This window comes from Myodes glareolus, chromosome 26 (assembly GCF_982192425.1).
Source record: "Myodes glareolus chromosome 26, mMyoGla1.1, whole genome shotgun sequence".
NCBI lineage: Eukaryota > Metazoa > Chordata > Mammalia > Rodentia > Cricetidae > Myodes > Myodes glareolus.
The window spans coordinates 11,913,099-11,933,507 of NC_142051.1; the positions used below are offsets into that span (position 1 = coordinate 11,913,099).

At 52.2% G+C, this 20,409-nt stretch overlaps 1 protein-coding gene across 2 annotated transcripts; it reads left to right on the top strand.

Moving 5' to 3' along the window:
- The first annotated feature begins 2,004 nt into the window (after positions 1 to 2,004).
- Myo1a (myosin IA) lies at positions 2,005 to 19,422 on the top strand. Of its 2 annotated transcripts, none has more exons than XM_085683235.2 (28): positions 2,005 to 2,253; positions 3,890 to 4,021; positions 4,116 to 4,231; positions 4,466 to 4,560; positions 5,164 to 5,268; positions 5,482 to 5,528; positions 5,656 to 5,719; positions 5,900 to 5,998; positions 8,084 to 8,187; positions 8,298 to 8,445; positions 8,803 to 8,921; positions 9,002 to 9,088; positions 9,844 to 9,909; positions 10,032 to 10,136; positions 12,030 to 12,092; positions 12,253 to 12,453; positions 12,567 to 12,793; positions 13,105 to 13,305; positions 13,442 to 13,535; positions 13,805 to 13,954; positions 14,038 to 14,106; positions 14,399 to 14,473; positions 16,791 to 16,925; positions 17,735 to 17,841; positions 18,084 to 18,216; positions 18,332 to 18,484; positions 18,645 to 18,772; positions 19,087 to 19,422. In XM_085683235.2, the coding sequence occupies exons 2-28, from the start codon at positions 3,908 to 3,910 to the stop codon at positions 19,211 to 19,213; spliced, it is 3,132 nt and encodes a 1,043-aa protein (XP_085539361.1). In that variant the 5' UTR covers positions 2,005 to 2,253; positions 3,890 to 3,907; the 3' UTR covers positions 19,214 to 19,422. The 2 variants fall into 2 exon arrangements, with proteins under 2 accessions (XP_085539361.1, XP_085539360.1); XM_085683234.2 differs by lacking the exon at positions 2,005 to 2,253 and adding an exon at positions 3,309 to 3,437.
- The last annotated feature ends 987 nt before the right edge of the window (positions 19,423 to 20,409 follow it).

Below are 20,409 nucleotides of genomic sequence, written 5' to 3' on the forward strand. Positions count from 1 at the left end.
AGAGAAACTCTTGGGAAAAAAAAATAAAATGATTGGCTGGGAGGCTTGAGAGAATCTGTGTGATCAGGTGAGTGCCAGCTGTCAGAAACCAGTACCACTGTCTGCTTTAGAATGTAAGTTACATAGACAGTAAAATTCCTGTGTTTCCTGTATGGTTGGGCTTAGTCTGCAGAGTCATTTGTATACTCATTCCTGCATCCCACCAAATTCCTTTACACCCGTTGTATGGAGTGCAAGCTTGTTCACTTTTTCAGGGTGGATCATCCTCAGGGACTCTGCTAGCCATAGGCTACCACTGAGCCATACTTTATCCTGGTGTAGATAGGGACCACGGAAGGTGACTAGGGGTTAGCTTGGTGTCTGGAAAGCAGATGACAGTGCTGTACCAACCTGCCCTACTCCAGAATGGTGGACGTCGAAATTCCAGCTGCTTGAGTGTGTGTCTTCTATGTTGTAAACTACATTCCCTCCAGCTCGTCCCTAGTTTTTTGTAGGGTGAAGGGTGCGGCACTGGCCTGCGTCTGCCTTCCCAGTGCTGGGATTAAAAGTGTGCCACAACGCCCAGCCACAGATCGAGATTTAACCTCTAGGTATATAGGAGCCCACTGGGGCAGGGTCCCAGGCAGTTCAGCATGGTTGGCAGCAGGAGCTGAAATTTATTGTTTTGAGACCAAAGTGCCATCTTGTTTTAGAGCATGCAGTAGGCACATGAGTGAATGAGTAGGGGAAGACAAGCCCCCAGCAACTGCAGGCCTCTAGCCCTAAGAGCGGAAGACCCAGGTTCTAGTGCCAGCTGTGGAGATTGGCAGCGGTGTGGGCCTGGGAAAGTGTTTCTTACTCTAGGTCTGGTTCTTCACCAGAAAGTGGAAACAGTGGTCAGCCTGGCTCTGACACAATCACACTGCCCCACCCCCATAACAAAGGATTATGTTTTGATACCACTTCTGCTCAGCTTTTTCTTTACCTTGCTGTCCTCCCTTCAAATAGATGTAGTAAATCAATAAATTATGTAAGGGCAGGTTGAAAGTGGAACTGCTGATGGATCAAGCTTATGCAGAGTGCTTCTGCTGGAGCAATAGAGCTCGGACCTTGGACCAAGCAGCAAAAGCTGAGAGTTGGGGAATAAAGTCTCCACGTTATATAGGTAACGTGATATGATTACCTAGGTTTCTCTTCCTGCGTGTATCTGAGAGAAGAGAGCAGGCAGAGGGGCATGCTGTTTAGGAATTTTCCTGGGTGGGTGAAGGCATGTTGGGAAATTGGATTTTAGAAGCTTTTACCTTTCCGGGGAGCCATTTTCTGCTGGACTAATGCCCAGGAAACGGCATCTCGGGGTCTTACTTGGCATTCTACTGCTGAGAAATGATTACAGTGGAAACCTCAGAACTTAAGCTGCAACCTTTGGTAGACAAGTTTGAGAAGTGTATGCTGTTCCTGGTTCCTGATGTTCCTAGCTGTGGAACTGGGGCACAGGTGTCATATGTAACCACAGTGTCTGCCTCTATTTTCCCGTGGAAGGAAGCATCTATATTGCCTGCCTCCCAGGGTGGGGCTACCCATGATGTGGGTGTTAGGTCCGTGAAAGGAGCCACAGCTCTGACTTTCTCTGTGGGTCTCTATAATGAGTTCTCACTCAGGGAAAGGGAAGTGGACAGGATTTGGAATTTTGCCACTTGGCCCTCCAGGAAATCTGAGAATTTCAGGTCTCCCAGGAAGATAGAAAAGGTAGCTTTAAGGAAGATATTGTTTCTCCTAGGAAGACCCCCTCACCCCCAGCTAGCTTCCATCCATAGCAAAATTCCCAACCCTTTCCTGGAAAATCTTTTCCTTGGCTACAAATGGTTTCTTTTGCTCTTATTTCCAAATTCTTGGGATCATGGAACATGAACGCTATTGGAGCCCCTCAGCAAAAGACAGATAGCTTTTGCCTAAATGCACAGAGGCTGGGCATCATGGGCTTGTGAGGGTTAAGGGAGCCACACCCTCAGCAGGAACAGCCCTGGACTTTGTGCTGAGCAGCCATCTCTCTGGCCTCTTCTGGCCTGAGCGGCACAGGAGCCTGGACTGAAGGAGGCAGCACAGAGGAAGGACGGACCGGGACACCTGACTTCCTTGACACCATGGACAGCTCCTGCTAACAAGACACCTCTTCACACTTGGCATCCGTGGCGGCTCATCCCCTTCCCATCAGACTGGGGCTCCACACCTCCATCCTCCAAGGAGCATCAAACTATATCCTCGTTCTGGTGTTGGGTGAGTCCTGCCTTGACCTGTGTCACCTTGGGATGCCACTTCTGGGATCTGTTTCTATTTCCCCTTTCTCACTGCCAAACAGACACATTGTTAACTTCTCTCAGTTCCACCTCAAAGATGTGTTCTCTACCTTGCTTCACACCCTTTCCTGCCAAGCAGTTTCAAAGGAACTCTCTCTCTCTTCCCCACCTCGTGTGTGTGTCTCTGTCTCTCTCTCTCTTGTGTGTGTGTCTGTCTGTCTCTCTCTCGTGTGTCTCTGTCTCTCGTGTGTGTATCTCTGTCTCTCTGTCTCTCGTGTGTGTGTCTCTGTCTGTCTCTCTGAATCTTTGTCTGTCTCTGTGTGTGTGTGTGTGTGTATGTGTGTGTGTGAGTGAGTTGAGACTAGATCTTTGTACTTTAGGCTGGTCTGGAATTCTGTGTAGCTCAGGTTGGCCTCAACATACGGCAGTCCCCCTGCCTTGGCCTCTTGAATATTGTGGTTACATAAGGCATGGCTACTGAGCTTTAATCTGAAATACATGGGATAATTAGAATATCGACTCCACAGGCTATTGTAACTGTCAAGTTCCAGTGTTTAGAGCCCCGCCTGGCCTGTGATAATGCTGCAGGTTTCCCCGAGGCTGCTGGTATCAGTATTCACACTGCAGTCTAGGTATTTAGGAAGTCGCTGGAGCTTGGGGAAAACAGAATGGAGGGAAAAGAAGGCCGGGTCCCTTCCTTGCCCCATCTGCCATTCCTGCTCTTCTTCTAGGTTCAGAGAAGCAGGAGAGCAGGGGAATGTGTTCTGTTTCTGCTTGGGAGTGGCACCGACCATTGTACTAATTCCACTACCCCGCCTACTCGTTCTATCTGAAGAGGGCTTGTTTCTTCCTACAGAAGCACCTGCCATATGCCTGCTGCACAGCCCTCCCTGTAGCACCCCTCCCTGCCCACTCCTACCAGCTACTAAAGAATGGGGTGTGGCTTCAGGCAAAGGTCATGCCAGAAGACGATAGGAGTGGGTATACAATCTGAAGATTTTACAGTTAAAGACAGAGCAGGAGGGACAGCTAGACAGACCTGATAGCTGGGGAAACAAACCCGCTTCCATGTTCTGTGGGGAGTTCCGATGTTTTGTGGCGAACTGTCCATATTCTTGAACTCCTCACCTTGTCCAACATCATCTAAACATGAAGTTCACTGTGGTAACGACAGGAAGGAGAGACCTCTGGAGACAGGCATTGTGGAGGGATTAGGTGACTGAAGGGGAGGTTGGGGTTGAGTACAAGCACTGGGCAAGCAGCCAGGGAGCACTCCCTGAAGAGGGAGGGCACTTTCCAGTACCTGGCTGAGGAGCAAAGCTTGGCTCACACTTCCTTCAGCCCTCTCCTCGATCTACTGCCTACTGATACCACCCTTCCCCAGGCAGGTGGGCAAACATGGGCCTACCTAACGGCCATCTCACCCATACTTAGTGGTCAGAGGGTCCCTCCACCTCCCTGGCTGGCCAGGTTGGTCCAGAGGCCCTTTTGACTGGGCTCTCCTGCAGGGAGGAAAAAAAGAGGGCTCTTGTAGGCTCCTCTGCCCTCTTCTCCTCTCACTATGACTGAGCCCTTAAGCTGAGCAAGCAGCCACAATTTACTGTGCTTATGCCTAGGCTCTCCACCCTCTTGACATGTCTCTCCTGGAAGGCCAAGTTGGGGTGGAGGACCTTGTCCTCCTGGAACCCCTGGATGAGGATTCTCTAATCAAGAACCTCCGGCTCCGTTATGAAGAAAAGGAGATTTATGTGAGCTCACCATGGGTGCCAGGTGGTGGGGTACCCAATGGGTCCCAGTATTCCTCCCGCCAGGCTCATTTACTTCCACCCCTTCTGACCCCAGACCTACATTGGGAGTGTGGTGATCTCAGTGAATCCCTACCAGTCGCTTCCCATTTATGGCCCAGAGTTCATTGCCAAATACCGGGACTACACTTTCTATGAGCTGAAACCCCACATGTGAGTAAAGGGACCAGAGGAGAGCTGACAGAGCTCTCTCGAGCTTGATGTCTGTGAAGCACCCTGGCTTCCCTACCCCTTCCCCTGAAGAAGGTTCTCCAGCATCCTTCCTCGGCCTGTCCTTGTGGCCTAATCTCACCAACAGAGGAGGGTGGATGAACCTAGTGCTATGGGTAGAAAGATGCTCTCTTGATCTGGCCTCACATTGGCTATTGTCTTCTTCCTTGCTGCAAGCTATGCTTTGGCCAATATGGCCTACCAATCCCTGAAGGATCGGGACTTGGACCAGTGTATCCTCATCACAGGCGAGAGTGGAGCCGGGAAGACAGGTGAGGGGAATCGTGTCTGGAATTGTCTCCTTCTCCCTCCAAGCAGGCCTGTTCCTGTGTTCAATCCCCTACTTACTTCCTCTTTAGTTTTTGTTTCTTTCTTTTTTAGAGACTTATTTTATCTGTATGCCTAAATGAATATATATGTGTATACACACACACACACACACACATTGCACTACATACATGCAGGTGCCTGAAGAATCCAGAAAAGGGTGTCAGATCCTCAGGAACTGGAATTCCAGGTGGTTTTGAGTCACCTAGTGTGGGTGCTGAGAGCTCAACCTAGGTTTTCTACAAGAGAAGCAAGTAGCTAAGCGGTGTTGGCACACACCTTTAATCTCAGCACTCAGGAGGCTGAGGCAAGCAGATCTCTGTGAGTTTGAGGCCAGCCTGATCTATAGAGTGAGTTCCAGGACAGCCAAGGTTACCCAGATAGGAAAAAAAAAAGAGCAAGTGATCCTATCCATTGAGGTATCTCTCCTATTTTCTTACTGCTGTGGTGTGAGGAGTCAGAGTTCGGGAGATGGAAGTGGGAATTCCCTGGCCAGGTACTCTGTGGTAGTTTGCCCTGGCTGGGGACTCAGAGAGTCTTGTGCACAGAGGCAAGTAAGCTGGTGATGTCCTACGTGGCTGCCGTCTGTGGGAAAGGAGAGCAGGTGAACGTAGTGAAGGAGCAGCTGCTGCAGTCAAACCCAGTGCTGGAAGGTGAGCACCCTGGGTCCCACTCTGTCCATCCCCCCTCTCCGCCTCTGCACCCCTCCCCAGTCCTCTGCCCTAAAGGTCTTCCAAAATCCCTGAACAAACCCACGTGATTGGTTGGTAGCCTGGAGGGAACTATCCCACAGGCTTCACTATGGAGTCTTGCTCACTCACTCAGGAGCTGCAACCCTCTCACTTTCCCGCCCTTCCTTTCCACAGCATTTGGCAATGCCAAGACCATCCGCAATGACAACTCCTCTCGATTTGTAAGTGACCGCATCTGCCCGGGAGGAAGGGGGTGCTGCGGAGGGTGAGCAGGGGCAGCACACACCCCTCCCCACGGGTGGTGAGAGGAGAAGGAGATCCAAGGCTTTCTCTGGTCTCTCTCTGAAGGGAAAATACATGGATATTGAGTTTGACTTCAAAGGATCCCCCCTTGGCGGTGTCATCACCAACTGTACGTGTCCCCCTCCCCGTGCCTCACCAGCACTCTCCCACTTGCCAACTCTGTCCCCCTTTGGCCCATGGCAGGAAACTCCCCAACCTTTGGGAACCACTGGGGCCCAGGGCAGAATCCAAGGGTTGTGTTGTGCTGTCTCCTGGACTCTCAGGAGAGTGTTTCCTCACTCTCTCCCAGATCTGCTGGAGAAATCCCGAGTAGTGAAGCAGCTCAAAGGAGAAAGGAACTTCCACATCTTCTACCAGCTGCTGGCTGGAGCAGACGCACAGTTGCTAAGTATGTGTTCTTCCTGGATGTATGGCAAAGCACCCCAACCTTGTCCTGTCTCCAGAACTCTAGGTCTCTCCTCCTCCCTCCTCTCAAGCCCCCTCCCCATTTCTGCTTGCCTGCATTTCCCACCGGGAGCCTATGACTCCTGGCTCTGTTCTCTCCCTTTGCTGGGACGGAGTCCCAGAGCTGTGTCTTCACTGTCTCAGCGCTGCCCTCATCCCTGTGCCCTGCGTGGTTCTGTGGGCAGTCGTACAGAAGCGGCAGGATAAGCGAGTGTTTAAGAGCTCTCAGGAGCTTTAGTGACAGCGCCTGGGCTTAGACACCCACTTCACCTAGGAGCTTCCCAGGGTCTCTTTTTTTCTTTTTGGTTTCGTTTGTTTGCTTGTTTTGTTTTTTCGAGACAGGGCTTCTCTGTGTAGTTCTGGCTGTCGCGAAACTCATTCTGTAGAGCAGGCTGGCCTCGAACTCACAGAGATCTGCTTGCCCGTGTCTCCTGAGGCAGTAAAGGCGTACACCACCACCACACAGTCGTCTTCCCTGGTTTTCTTAGCTTTTAGAGGTTTCCTCCATTCATCCGTTCATCAGCACCGCTTGAGCACCCGATCATCACTATGCTAGGGTTCCGCGATAGAGCTGAGGATAGTGGACCCTGTCATTAAAGAGTTCAGTCCTGTAGGAACGGCAGGTGTGGGGCAGACGCCCTGCAGTGCGGCGTGGTTGGTTCCAGCCTGTGCAGATAGCTGTAGGAGTAGACGGCATGAATCTCCTTGCCTGTCCTGGGGAAGAGCCCACAACAGCCTGGAAACTGGGCTGGCCAGAGGTGGCTCCGGGTGAGCATCACTGAGAGGGGATGAGGGGGACTTTGTGTCTCTCAGCCTCTCCTCTAGCTGTGAGACCATGGATTCCTAGCCCCGAAGGAGCCCCCTCCCTTTGAGTCCTTGTTATTCAGTGCGTGATTTTTGCATAGCTTTTTTCCTGCTGCTTGAAATCTCTGTGGTTCGGGAGACTCCATAGGTTTCATCCTCCCACTTCTTGACTTAATGGCCTTAATGATGTTCAATTTGTGTGACTCACAGACACTGTTTTATTCCAGCTGGGTCCATACCTGTTCGTTTAAGTTGAGTCTGGGTGAATCTCCCTGGCGTCATTATTCCCGAGTTTTCTGACTCATTCCTTCTCTAGCTTCCCTTCTTTAGTAGGCTCCCGTTTCAGAACCTGTGTGACAGTGGGAGCTGCCACTAAAATCCAGCCTGATGTTCACTACCCTGAATCTCACTCAGATCATTTGCATAGAATATAATTGACATGCCTCTAATCTGTGATCAGCCCAATCCTATCTTAGGTAAACAACTTGGGACATTTCCTTGGTTCATTTATTAAAATGGAAAAACAATCCATTTGCCAACCAGGTAGACAGAATATGGAGTTGAAAAGCAGTCCCAACATGCAAATTACTCACTTTTGGGGAAGACAGAAAAAAAAAAAATCAAAACCTAGCTCTCATGATGTGGGCTGGGAGAGAGTCTCATTTACCTCAGGGGAATGCGGAAAAGCCATTCAGCTCAGCTGTCAGCACTGGAGAGAACCTTCCAGAGGCAGCATTAGCGACAGAACGAATACTGGATGAGTTGGCACCGCGCAGGGAGTTGGGACTGGGTAGATGGGTGTTTTCCTCTCTTCCCCCACCTTCCTGCCTGAGTGGGAGGGAGGGTTTGCTTGGTTATTTTCATTGTTTAAGTCCGGGTGGTGTGGTAGAAGTCAGTGAGACTCCTGTGGAACTCTCTAACGGGTGTGAGTACCCAAGCCCCAAAAGCCACTTTGAAAGGTAGTTTACTATTATGGAAAGATATTAACCCCACCCGAAGGAGACAAGAATGGACCTAAAACATGACCTAGGGCACAGGTCATTTCTGTCTATATGCTTTCTGGCCAGAAGATGGCACTAGATCTCATTACAGATGGCTGTGAGCCACCATGTGGTTGCTGGGAATTGAACTCAGGACCTCTGGAAGAGCAGTCAGTGCTCTTAACCTCTGAGCCATTTCTCCAGCCCCCACACACTGGTTCTTTTCCTCTATATTCACCTCCCAGAGGCCCTGAAGCTTGAGCAGGACGCAAGTAGCTATGCCTATCTGAATGGGGCAGTGTCCCAAATGAACGCCATGGATGACGCCTCCAACTTCAGGGCTCTACAGGTGAGTGGGGCAGGCCTGAGCCCTTAGACCATCCTCCGAGCCCAGGATTTGTGAATGGAGGCATTGGAGCGGTCCCATTAGTTCAGTTCACTTCCTGCTTTCTTCCCCAGAGTGCAATGTCAGTGATTGGGTTCTCGGAGGATGAGATCAGACAAGTCCTGGAGGTGACGGCGCTGGTGCTGAAGCTGGGGAACGTGAAGCTGACAGACGAGTTCCAGGCCAATGGGATAGCAGCAAGCGGCATCGCTGATGGGAAAGGTTGGTGCCACCCTGCTGGAGCCTGCTCTGAATCCCCTACCCCGAAGCTAGTGTTTGTTCCACCTCCCACGTGATTGACTTCACCTGGTACCCTTGCACCCAGCCACTCCTAGGTCCCCTCCAAAGGGGCTTCCTGAACCGTTCTCCTGAAGCACTTTGGGATGAGCCTCTGGAAATGGTCAAGCTTTGATCCGTGACTCTCAGAGCCGTAGCTGAATCTTCTGATAGACAGGGACAATCTGATCTGTTTCAGGAGATCCTTCTTGGCCAACTGCAGTGACTTACCCAGCCAGAGTCATCCAGGTCCTTCCCCCACTGAGATCCCTCGCACCACCTTGTACTTCTTTGTCTTTCTAGTTGTTCGGGAGATTGGGGAGTTGATGGGTTTGAGTTCGATGGAACTGGAGAGAGCTTTGTGTTCAAGAACCATGGAGACAGCCAAAGAAAAGGTGGTCACAGTTCTGAATGTCACGCAGGTAAGAGCCATCTTGAAGGCCCTGACTTCTGAGGCTGTCCCGTGGTTTTCACATTAATGAGACTGTGCCCCATACCCCAGGCTCAATATGCTCGGGATGCCCTGGCTAAGAATGTCTACAGCCGCCTCTTCGACTGGATAGTGAACCGCATCAATGAGAGCATCAAGGTGAGAGATGCCCTATCTCAAAGCCTGCTTCTCTGAACTTCTTGTCCTGGCTGCCAGCTCTATTCTCTGGTTTCTGAGATGCACGGAGAACGGGAGGAGGAAGGTACACTTCCTTCTAGGAGTTTGAGTCCCACAGTCTGGTCTTTCACCTTTGCAAAGATGCTGAGCCTCAGTTTCCCAATTTGGCTGCAGCTGTTAACTACTATGAATATCTGCCTGCTTCCCAAGGGTTTTCTGCAGATCAGAATGTATACGGTTGCTGTGTGATTCAGAAATTCCAGTTACATCAATACAGATGATGTAATTCAATTCATCTTCATGGCCAAATAAAAGCCGTACTGTGTATACACCCTGCATTTCTTTACCACCTCTATAGTGCAGTGTTTCTCAACCTGTGGGACGTGTCCCCTTCGGGGGTTGAATGACCTTTTCACAGGGGTCATTTAAGACCATTAGAAAACACAGGCATTTACATTATGATTCATAGCAGTAGTAAAATTACAGGTATGAAATAGCAATGAAAATAATGTTGGGGGTCGCCACGACACGAGGAACTGTATTAGAGGGTCGTCGTTTTAGGAAGGCTGAGACCCACTATCCTAAGAGCATCTAATGTCATGATATCTGTTAGCACCTTCCCTTCCTTCCTCCCTCTCCAGCCTGGTCAAGCTGCAGCTCTCTTTGCCCCTGCTCTGATCCTGCCCACCTGCTGTGCCTAGGGGGCTTTCCTCTTATTTGTCCTCCCTCTCCTACAGGTGGGCAGTGGGGAGAAGAGGAAGGTTATGGGGGTCCTGGATATCTACGGATTTGAGATTTTGGAGGTGAGAGAGCACCATCCGACCTCAGCGGCCTGCTTCCCCGCTTAGGGGGACCGGCTCACGGTGGGCGGGAGGGGCTGTGAGGGAGGAAGGGTCTGAGGTGAGCCGCCTTCTTTTTCCTCCAGAATAACAGCTTTGAGCAGTTCGTGATCAACTACTGCAACGAGAAGCTGCAGCAGGTGTTCATAGAGCTGACCTTGAAGGAGGAACAAGAGGAATACAAGAGAGAGGTGAGCCGATCTCCTGCTCGCTCTGCTGAGGGACTTCCAGATGCGAGCCTTTCTTCTCCGTCACAATTTCCTTCTAATTGTCCCCAGATGGAAACACAAAGGACAGAATGTTTCCCTCTCACAGCTGAGCATTCAGCATTTCTAACTTGCCCCAACACTCCGCTTCCCTTCTTCCATGTCCCCAGCCTTCCGCTCCAGGCCAGTTCAGAAAGGGGACAGATGGCTGGCAGGGTGTTTGTGTGGAGAGTCCTGGTCGGAGGGAAGTGACAGCTGGGCTTGGCCCGGGGCAGGCTGCGAGGCAAATGGGCCTGACACCCTTCATCTCCCTTCCTGCTCCCTCTCAACATGTCAGAACTTTTTGCCTTCCCTGGGGCGCTGGGTGATGTTGCTGTCCGCTGTTAGAGCTGCATGATTCTGGACTTACTCACCAGAAGTGCCCTGCGGAGCTAGATTTCCACACCCCTTCTCTGACTCGCATAACCCCTGCAACCCATGACTAGGTGTTAAAAAATCTCTCTGAGCAAGCCAGTTCCCTTCCAAGGGTGAGCAGCCGAGAGTCATGCTCCTTAAACCCTTCCAGAGATGTTCCCTTTGAGCGTTCAAGAGCTGGTCTCTGCAACATGGCTACAAAATGTATTGTTTCACACCTTTTTTTTTTGTTTTAACAACTTCGGTGCTCAAAGATGATACATTCCTATATTTCTAAATTCAAAAACTTTAAAAAGTAGATGAGTAAAAATCTTTCACCTCTGCCCCTAAACTCTCATTTTTCTTCCCCACAAAGACCAGAAGGTCTTTTTCCTATTTACATGCAAATATATAAATGGACTTTTTAAAAATATATAAAACATACATAAAAAGCTAGCAAATATGCTCTGTTCTGTACATCTTTGCTTAGCAAGGTAATCCTTTTTATGGCTGTGTGGTATTGCAGGATTCCATATTTCATTTAGCCCATTGGGAAAGGTACTTTGGGAAGTAGTAGGAAGTCAACTTCACTTATGTTCAGTCTCTTTTTCTCTAAGAAACCGTGAGGAAAGAGAAGGCTTGTGCGCCATAGCCTACATTTGGGTTGTCTGGTCCTTGGGAGGATTGTGGCATAACCTGTAATCCTGATGTTCGGTGAGAGGGCAAAGCAGAGAGAGATCCCCACTTTAAAAAATTACAAGGTTCTAGTGGAGGTCAGAGGACAGCCGGAGAAGCTGATGCGCTCCACCATGTGGGACCTGGGCATTGAACTCAGGCTTGGCAGCAGGCACACTTATCCACTGAGACATCTCAGCCCTGGATGAGTAGTTTTTGAAGTGTGGTCCTGGACCGGGAGCTACACCACCACTGGGGACAGGTTGGAAATGTCAGTTCCTGGGCACATCCCAAACACACCGAGTTGGAAACAGTGTAGCAGTCTGTGTTTTAGCAAGTGTGTGGTGAGTGCTGTGGAACTAAAACCACAGGTGTGGATCTTTGAAGATGCATCAGATTGGCTTTGTTGCTGGGTAACAGTCCTGGTTCACGCCATCTAGACATATTGATCATGTCAGAGCCCAGTAGCTACTTCTCTACCCCTACACTGGGGTGAGCTCTGTCCCACCCTACACCTGATAGTCATGCTCCCTCCCAGCCCTCACTATCTCCAGGTGTTTGGCTTTGTCTCCCCTTCCGCTTCAGTTGCTCTGGTTTCTCCTATGTGTCTACCCACTCCCTGAGACACACACACGAATTCACCACCAACCTGGGAGGGGTGCGTTGTAAACTGAATCAAACCGAGGTCGTCCCTGAGTGACAGGCCTTTCTGAAGTCCTCTTTACAGTGGGTTAAAGGGAGCCCGGGTCTGGTGAGGACGTTAGAGGCTTTCTGGGACTTGCTTCTGTGACTGTTGTCTCCCTTTGCTAGGGCATACCGTGGACAAAGGTGGACTACTTTGACAACGGCATCATCTGTAACCTCATCGAGCATGTGAGCAGCTGTCCTCTCAGTTCTGGGACCCGCCCCCCTTTCCAGACTTCCTGAGCATCCTCCCTCCCCTGTCTCCCTCTCTCCCTTCCCCCAGTCTGGTGAGGATGAGAGGGTTGGGAGGACCGGGGCAGCTCACATGGATCTTGTTCCCATGACCCAGAGTCAGCAAGGCATCCTGGCCATGCTGGATGAAGAGTGCCTGAGACCTGGGGTGGTCAGCGACTCCACTTTTCTGGCGAAGCTGAACCAGCTCTTCTCGAAGCACACTCACTATGAGAGCAAAGTCACCCAGAATGCCCAGCGCCAGTACGACCATACCATGGGGCTCAGCTGCTTCCGCATCTCCCACTATGCGGGCAAGGTAATGTAGTGAGGCTGCGTGGGAGCCAAGGGCAGAAGTGGGTGTGGAAGTGGGAACTGAGACAGGGAGGTCCAGGCGCTGAAAGGTCTGAACCAACATCTGTACCTCTGTAGGTGACATACAACGTGAACGGCTTCATCGACAAGAATAACGACCTGCTCTTCCGAGACCTATCCCAGACCATGTGGAAGGCCCGGCATCCTCTCCTCCGGTCCTTGTTCCCAGAGGGTAATCCCAAGGAAGCGTCTCTCAAACGTCCCCCGACCGCTGGGTCACAGTTTAAGAATTCGGTGGCCGTACTCATGAAGAACCTGTACTCTAAGAACCCCAACTATATCAGGTGAGTAGCTGGGCGCACAGGGGAACATCCTTACATCCTTAACGTGGTGTGGGATCTATGGTAGACATGCCTGTATCGGGGAGTCAGTCTCTGGAATAGGCTCTTTCTCCATGGAAGACGGGACCAGATGAGCTAGCTGGGCGCCCTATGGCCGACAGAGTGGCATCAGGGGAGAGTGAAACTGGGGAGGCCAAGAGCGTCTCCCTTACACTTCTATTGAAATCCCATGGGGAGTAGGCACGCGAACACCAGGGCAGTGCCACTGGCGTGGAGTTTGCTCCTGAGCCTGCTTCTTCCCGACTTCCTTCCAGGTGCATAAAGCCCAACGACCTGCAACAGTATGGCAGGTTCTCCTCAGAGCTGGTCGTGGTCCAGACGCGGTACCTGGGGCTGCTGGAGAACGTTCGCGTTCGTAGGGCTGGCTATGCCCACCGCCAACTCTATAAGCCTTTCTTCGAAAGGTACCAACTGCTGAGCAGGAGCACCTGGCCTCACTGGAACGGGGGAGACCGGTAAGACCCAGTGGGGAGGGAGGGGCTGGGCCTCAGAGGGCTAGGGAGATGTGGAAGGGGATTCTGCCTGATGTACCTCACCTGCAAACCCCCCCCCCCCCCCCCCCCCCCCCGTCTCCCCCGTCTGCCCCTGTAGGGAAGGTGTGGAGAAGGTCCTGGAGTCTGTGGCTGTGTCATCAGAGGAGCTGGCCTATGGGAAGACAAAGATTTTTATCAGAAGTCCCAAGACTGTGAGCCAGGAAGTTGGGGGGCTGCACTTGGTGGGGGTAGAATGGAGCTGAGGCTAGCGGGGAAGGCAGCAACCAGTGCAGGACAGGACGATGCAGGAGGAAGGCGCCACCCTGGGAACTGAGAGTTGACATCTCTTGCCCTGAGCTAGGAGTTCTTCCCGGGGTCTGGCCTGGTTGTTGGAGGCACTGAAAGATGGCGGAGGCAGGCTGGGGAGCTTCAGTTCCGTGTAGTGCAAGGGAGAGCAAACCCGTCTTTGCCCCCACTCCAGCTTTTCTACTTGGAGGAACAAAGGCGCCTGAAGCTTCATCAGCTGGCCACACTCATCCAAAAGGTGTACCGGGGCTGGCGCTGCCGGACGCACTACCAGCAGATGCGCAAAAGTCAGATCCTCATCTCCGCTTGGTTCCGGGGCAACAAGGTGCCGCGCGTCCCTTTCCAAGCGTCGTGGGGGGCCTGTGGTTTAGGGTGTGGCCTCTGCTAACAGTGCTCATGTTTCCACAGCAAAGGAAGCATTACGGGAAGATAAAGGCCTCAACACTGCTGATCCAGGCTTTCGTGAGAGGGTGGAAGGTAACCAAGGGCAGAGGGGGAGGGAGTCTGTTGGGTTATGCGCCAGGCTGTGACACTGAGACCGCCCTCCTGCTCAGGCCCAGCTGGCTGTGTGGGTGTGTGTCTGGGAGACTGGCCTGGGCGTGTTTCCGCCTTGATCTGTTAGTGACTTCGAATGGTTTTTCCTGTTACAGTCTCAGCCCGGCGTTTGTTTATTTAGATATTTCTGACTGCACTTTGGTTGAAAGCAAATAGCAGAACCTCTCCGAGACTCTTGCTTCATACTGACATCTTCCTCGCATTTCCCTTCTAGGCCCGCAAGAATTATCGAAAATACTTCCGGTCAGGCGCTGCCCTCACCTTGTCAAACTTTATCTATAAGAGCTTAGTAAGTGCTGGGGCGAAGGTGCTAGGAGGGCGGAGGAGTTGGGACAGCCTTGGAAGAGGATGGGGAGGGGCGGAGGAGTTGGGACAGCCTTGGAAGAGGATGGGAGGGGCGGAGGAGTTGGGACAGCCTTGGAAGAGGATGGGGAGGGGCGGAGGAGTTGGGTCAGCCTTGGAAGAGGATGGGGAGGGGCGGAGGAGTTGGGACAGTCTTGGGAGAGCGTTGGGGGGGGGGGGACTTGATTCCAAGCTTTCCCTCAAAACTTCTTCAGAGAGAGCAGTCACACACTGGGACTGGGTGTCCGTAACCGGGGCCGCATCAGGCATCCCTTGGCTCAGGTAGATGCTGTTTGCATCCTGTGCCAGTGTGGGGTCCTGGCATTCTCATCTGAGCAGAGGACACATAGACCTGGGGAGAGACCAACGGGGTGGGGGTGGGGGTAGCTTTCTTATGGAAGTGGATGATGAGGACACAGGATTAACCAGCCTGACTGCTAAGATCCATATTGAGGTGGAAGGAAACACATCTCCCTCCTATCTTCTCTGAACCCCCAGACAAATGAGGAGGGCCGTCTCTGGAAGGGTCTGACAGAATGAGGCCTCCGGCTAGGGATGGCTTCCAGCAGGACTGTTAAGTAGTGGGGACATCTCCCAGAGGATACTGGAAAGCCACAGAGAGAACAGTACCCCAGTGAAGCCTTGGGAAAAAGCCAGACAAGATGGGAACACAGGGGCCTTAGCCTAGGGGCTGCAGGAAGGTGAAGCTGACCTTAGGCGACTGCTGTTTGCTAGTTTTTAGGACCCTCACCAAGTATACTCCGTTGAGCGTGAAGGACCTTCATTTGGAACTCCTCTCTGTCGTGCTAAAGCCTGGACTGCTTGACTGGGAGGGGTGGGAGTTCTGAGCTGAGGCATCCTGGCATCCTCTGGCTTTCTTTCCCCCTCCTTCTCCCTAGCCCCATGCTAGCCTGGCCTGTTGGGCTGGCTCTGCCATCTCCGTGCTGTCTGTGACCTGACTTTGCGCTCACCCCTAACAGTCTTTCACCTGTACCTTGTCAGGCAGCTGCTGAGCATCAAGCCAGGACTGTGTGGTTCAATAAATCACACCCAAGAATCCTGGGTCACTGATTCTCCCAGTGCTTCTGGCACTTTGCTGTGGCCTTTAATCTAGCGCCATTACCTGAAAGTATGCTACGCTCTTTCCAGTTCTTCTAACAACCCTGTCACGTAGGCCCAACCTCACAGGTTAAAAACCTCTGCTTTCCCCAACCTCACAGGTTAAAAAACTAAGACTCAGGCCAGATGTGGTGGTATGTGCCTTTAATCCCAGCACTTGGGAGGTGGAGGCAGGCAAACCTCTGTGAATTGGAGATTGGCTAGGTCTACAGAGCAAGTGCCAGGCCAGGCAGAGCTACACAGTGACTTAGTGAGATCCTATCTCAGAACAACAACAACAACAAAACCAAAGACAAGCTACAGTTTAGGAAGACTGAGTAATTTGCCCCAGGCCCCAGGCCCTGTAGCTGACAAATGGTAGTGCTGGGATGTAAAGCATTTGATTGCTGAGCTTCCAGCCACTGCCTAGATTGTCCACCTTACAGAAGTTTTGGCAGCCCATGGCACTAGGCAGGTTAGACTCTGGAGAGCTAGAAAAGGCAAGCACTGGGCAGCTCTGCCCTGGCTAGGAGGGTAGTGTGGAGACCCTGGAGCATCTGGGAGGGCTTCAGCTGCAGCTCACACACTGCACGGAATCCCCGTGGGCAGAGTCCAACTGTCAGATCAGCGAGTAGGCCGAGTGCCATCAGCCTTGAGAGCGCAAAGGTGGAAGGGCTGTGATAAGGTGCCTTTCTGGTTGGAATACTGGGAGGCCGGGGGTTCTGTGACAGGACCCTGGCCACCAAGTGGAGGGCTGTGAATGTCAGGCTGAGGTGTCAGGCACCATTGATTAGAGAGGAGGGCAGATTTGGCATCTATCCAATAACCAACACAGACAATGGCCCCAGCTGTAGGTCATTGTGACCTGAGAGACGAGAAAGCCAGGGAACAGTATACAGAGACTAGCTTTGCTGCTGGATCGCCCCACCTCCCTGATCCAGGTGTCAGGTCCTCACGTCCTGCTGCTTCCCATTTCTGTTCTTATCCCCAGCCCAAAGCACAGTGCACACTGTCAGAGAGGCAATTCTGTCTACCTCTCCAGCTCTGCTCCAGCTTCTCACAAGGGCGTGGTTTTCCTCTTGAGTGGCAGGACCTGGGTGTGAATCCACCTGCCTGAAAGTGGCTCTTCTCCGGACTTCATTTCTAAGACTCTGCTTTCAATGCAGGCACGGAAATTTCTCTTGGCTCTGAAGAAGAATTTACCATCCACCAAAGTCTTGGACAACACATGGCCCCCTGCCCCTTATAGGTACTTCAACAAGGCCAATCAGGAGTTGAAGCGCCTTTTCCACCAGTGGAAGGTGAGGTCAGGCTTCCCTTCTCTATTGTGACCCACCCCTTCATTTCCTCCTCGTCCCTTTCTTCTCACTGTGGTAAAATATGCAAAGTTGTGTCTGTTATGTTCCCGTTCCTAAGCGTCAGAGTTTCGACAACAAGTATGTTCAGGTGGTAGCAGGGCATTGCCACCCATCTTTATACTTTTGTTCTTTGCCCTTTAGCCCTGACCTCCTTCCCTGCAACCAATCATTTACTTTCTGTTTCAGTAACTTTTGCTTTGGAAGGAAACTCCTGTGAGTGGCAACCACACAATATTTGTTCTTTGCGTGTCCGACTTACTTCACATCATAGTATGATCTGTTCTTTTGTCCAGAACATACTGTAGGATGCCATGTAGGCTCAGCCTGGTCCTTAGGATGCCCATGTGGGCATAGCCTGGTCCTTAGGACACCTGTGGAGGCTCAGCCTGGTCCTTAGGATGCACACATGGGCACAGCCTGGTCCTTAGGACACCTGTGGAGGCTTAGCCTGGTCCTTAGGATGCCCATGTGGGCACAGCCTGGTCCTGAGTGCCGGCCTGTGATTTCATGGGGCTTGTATTTGCTAGTGCCCACTTCCTCCTAAACACCCCTCAATTTCCTGTGTCCCTCACTAGTCCTCCAGGTCCTATTCCTGTGTCTGGTCTCTGTCATCTCCCCTCCAGCCCTCTGCTCCCCTTGGCCTCTGTCATCTCCCCTCCAGCCTTCTCCCCTTGGGTTCTCTCACCCTTTGCTCACTTCCCTCCCTAACCCCGCCTTCCACTTCCACGATCTGAGCTTTCTCCTCCTCACAGTGCAAGAAGTTCCGAGATCAGCTGTCACCGAGGCAGGTGCAGATGCTGAGGGAAAAGCTCTGTGCCAGCGAACTGTTCAAGAGCAAGAAGGCTTCCTACCCTCAGAGGTGAGAGCCTACAGATGCGGCCTTTCAAGCTTGAGTTGCCCGGGAGGACTGGAGACACCTGGCCGGGCCCTCCTTAAAGGCTTTGACCCAGCACGTGGAGGGGGGGGACACTGTGGTGCCAATGGTGTTGGTCCTGGACATATCAATGGATCACTGAAACAAGATATGTAGACGAGGGGGCGTGGCACTCAGGGAGGTGAGCCGGAACTTGGTCTCACTGCATGCCTCTCTTACGTCCTCAGTGTCCCGATTCCATACCGTGGTGATTACGTTGGGCTGCAGGGCAACCCCAAGCTGCAGAAACTGAAGGGTAAGGAGGAAGGGCCTGTTCTGATGGCGGACACTGTGAAGAAGGTCAACCGTGGCAATGGCAAGGTAAAGGCCGCTGCACCCACAGTGGGAAGTGGTCTGGGCCTGGCTACGCATGCTTTGCCCAGTGGATGGGGCGGGTGGCATTGCCCGTCCTCACCATTTCCTACCTCCTCCCTAGACATCTGCCCGGATTCTCCTCCTCACCAAGGGGCATGTGATTCTCACAGATGCCAAGAAGTCCCAGGCCCAAATTGTTGTTGGGCTGGAGAATGTGGCTGGGGTGTCAGTCACCAGCTTCCGGGATGGGCTCTTCAGCTTGCACCTGAGTGAGGTATCTGAGCTACGTAGGCAGTGTCTCCAGAGTGGGCCTCCTGGGGCCGAGGGGAACGGGATAGACTAGGACTAAACCTCTCACTATGGGCCTTTGATGCCCCTCAGGCTGCTCCTGAGAAAAAACATTAATCTCTACTACTTTCTTCGCTCTTCCTCAGATGTCATCGGCAGACTCCAAGGGGGACATCCTGTTGGTTAGTGACCATGTGGTTGAACTGCTGGCAAAAATGTACCAAGCTGTGCTGGATGCCACACAGAGGCAACTCTCTGTCACCGTGACTGAGAAGTAAGGCCATGGGCTGGTGATGAGGGACAGCTTGGGACCGATGACCGGACTACTGGTCATTGTGACCGGGAAATTTGTGTAATGAGAAACCAAAGCGGACTGTGTCAGGGCAAGGCTCGGAGGTTTTCCTTAGTGTTCTCCACACCTCCCTCCCCTCACCCCTGGACTCTCTGCACCAAGTCTCTCTCAGGTCTTGAGTCATCGGGTGGGTGGTGGTGAGCTGTGTTGGCTCCAGGGAGAGGAGGCCATCTAGAAGAGTCGGGCTGAGAGCTCGGAGGCCCCAGCTTCATTTTCTCTGTGTCTTCTCCCTCCAGGTTCTCAGTGAAGTTCAAGGACAGCAGTGTGGCTGTCAAGGTTATCCAGGGTCCCCAGGGGGCTGGGAACAGCAAGCTGACTTTCAAGAAGAAGGGAAGTCATTCCATGGAGGTGACTGTGAGGTGATTAGGTTGGGGCCTCCTGGAGACACAGCTTCTTCCTCCGGACCAAAACTTGGGTCTAGCTCTTCTGATCGTGAGAAGGGGCTTAGAGCTGAAGAACCCTTGAAGACGGCCTTTCTGCTCCTGGACCTTTCCAGAATCCTTTCCCAAACGTATCATCCTCCCAGCGTCAGTCCGTTTGCCCACTAATAAATCACGCAGTTCAGAAAGGTCTTGGCAGTGTTGGCGGGTCCATGTTTGCGTCCCTCCTTGCTATCATTTGCTTGACTCTTTGATTTTTTTACCCCGTCAAACTTGGACCCTCCACCTCCATTCCCCCATGCCATGTGTCCCTTAGGCTCAGATAGTACAGACAATAAAGAAAAGAGGGGGAATTGTCTCCAGCCTCCTTGACCGGCTGAGCTCCGGCAGAGTTTAGAGAGACTGGGGAGGAGTCCCCGATAGGGCTCAGGTCGCAGGTGGCCAGTGAGCTGATTCATTAAGTGTGTCCCTGGAGGGAAGACGTAAAGATGCCTGCCTTAGAGACGGAAAAAGAAGCTAAGGCTGCAGGGTTCATGCAAGCTGAGGCGAACTGGGGTATGGTGGGACCCTGCCCCCAGGATCTCCATCACCCTCTACCCCAGAGATGGGCTGGATCACATGTGCCTCCCAGGAGCCCTCTTCCTCTCCACGCCTCTGAGATGCCAAGCTGCTGCCAGGCACTCTCCCACAGCTGGCAGCCCTCGGCAGGGCAGACTCACTGGTCAGACCTGCTCATCCCTAGGACGAACCCTTTCCCTCTTTGCTTCACCGTGATTATTTTCCCAGTCTCGGGGCCGTGCCGTGCCCTCTCACTGTTTTGGTTTGTGTGGGCTTTGACGGTGTTACTTTGTAATATCTTTTAGAAATTTCCCACTGTTCTTCATCCTTCCTTCCTCAGAGACGGTCTTGTCTCTACCCTGTTCTATCTTTGGGGAACATGCTGCTCATAGCTGTGAAATTTGGATCTGTACCCAGGGAGAGATTAGGAAGGGCTGCCATTGTTCCCGTCTCTCCTTGTCTCTTCCTCCTCTCACCATCTCCACCCTCCCTGCCTCCTCCACTGAGCTCTGAGCCTGGGTCCCTTACAGCTTCCATCGGTAGGCAGCTCACGGGCCCAAGTAATCATGTTGGCAGGGAGACCTGATTAACTATCCTTCCTGCCTGCAGATTAATCTCTCT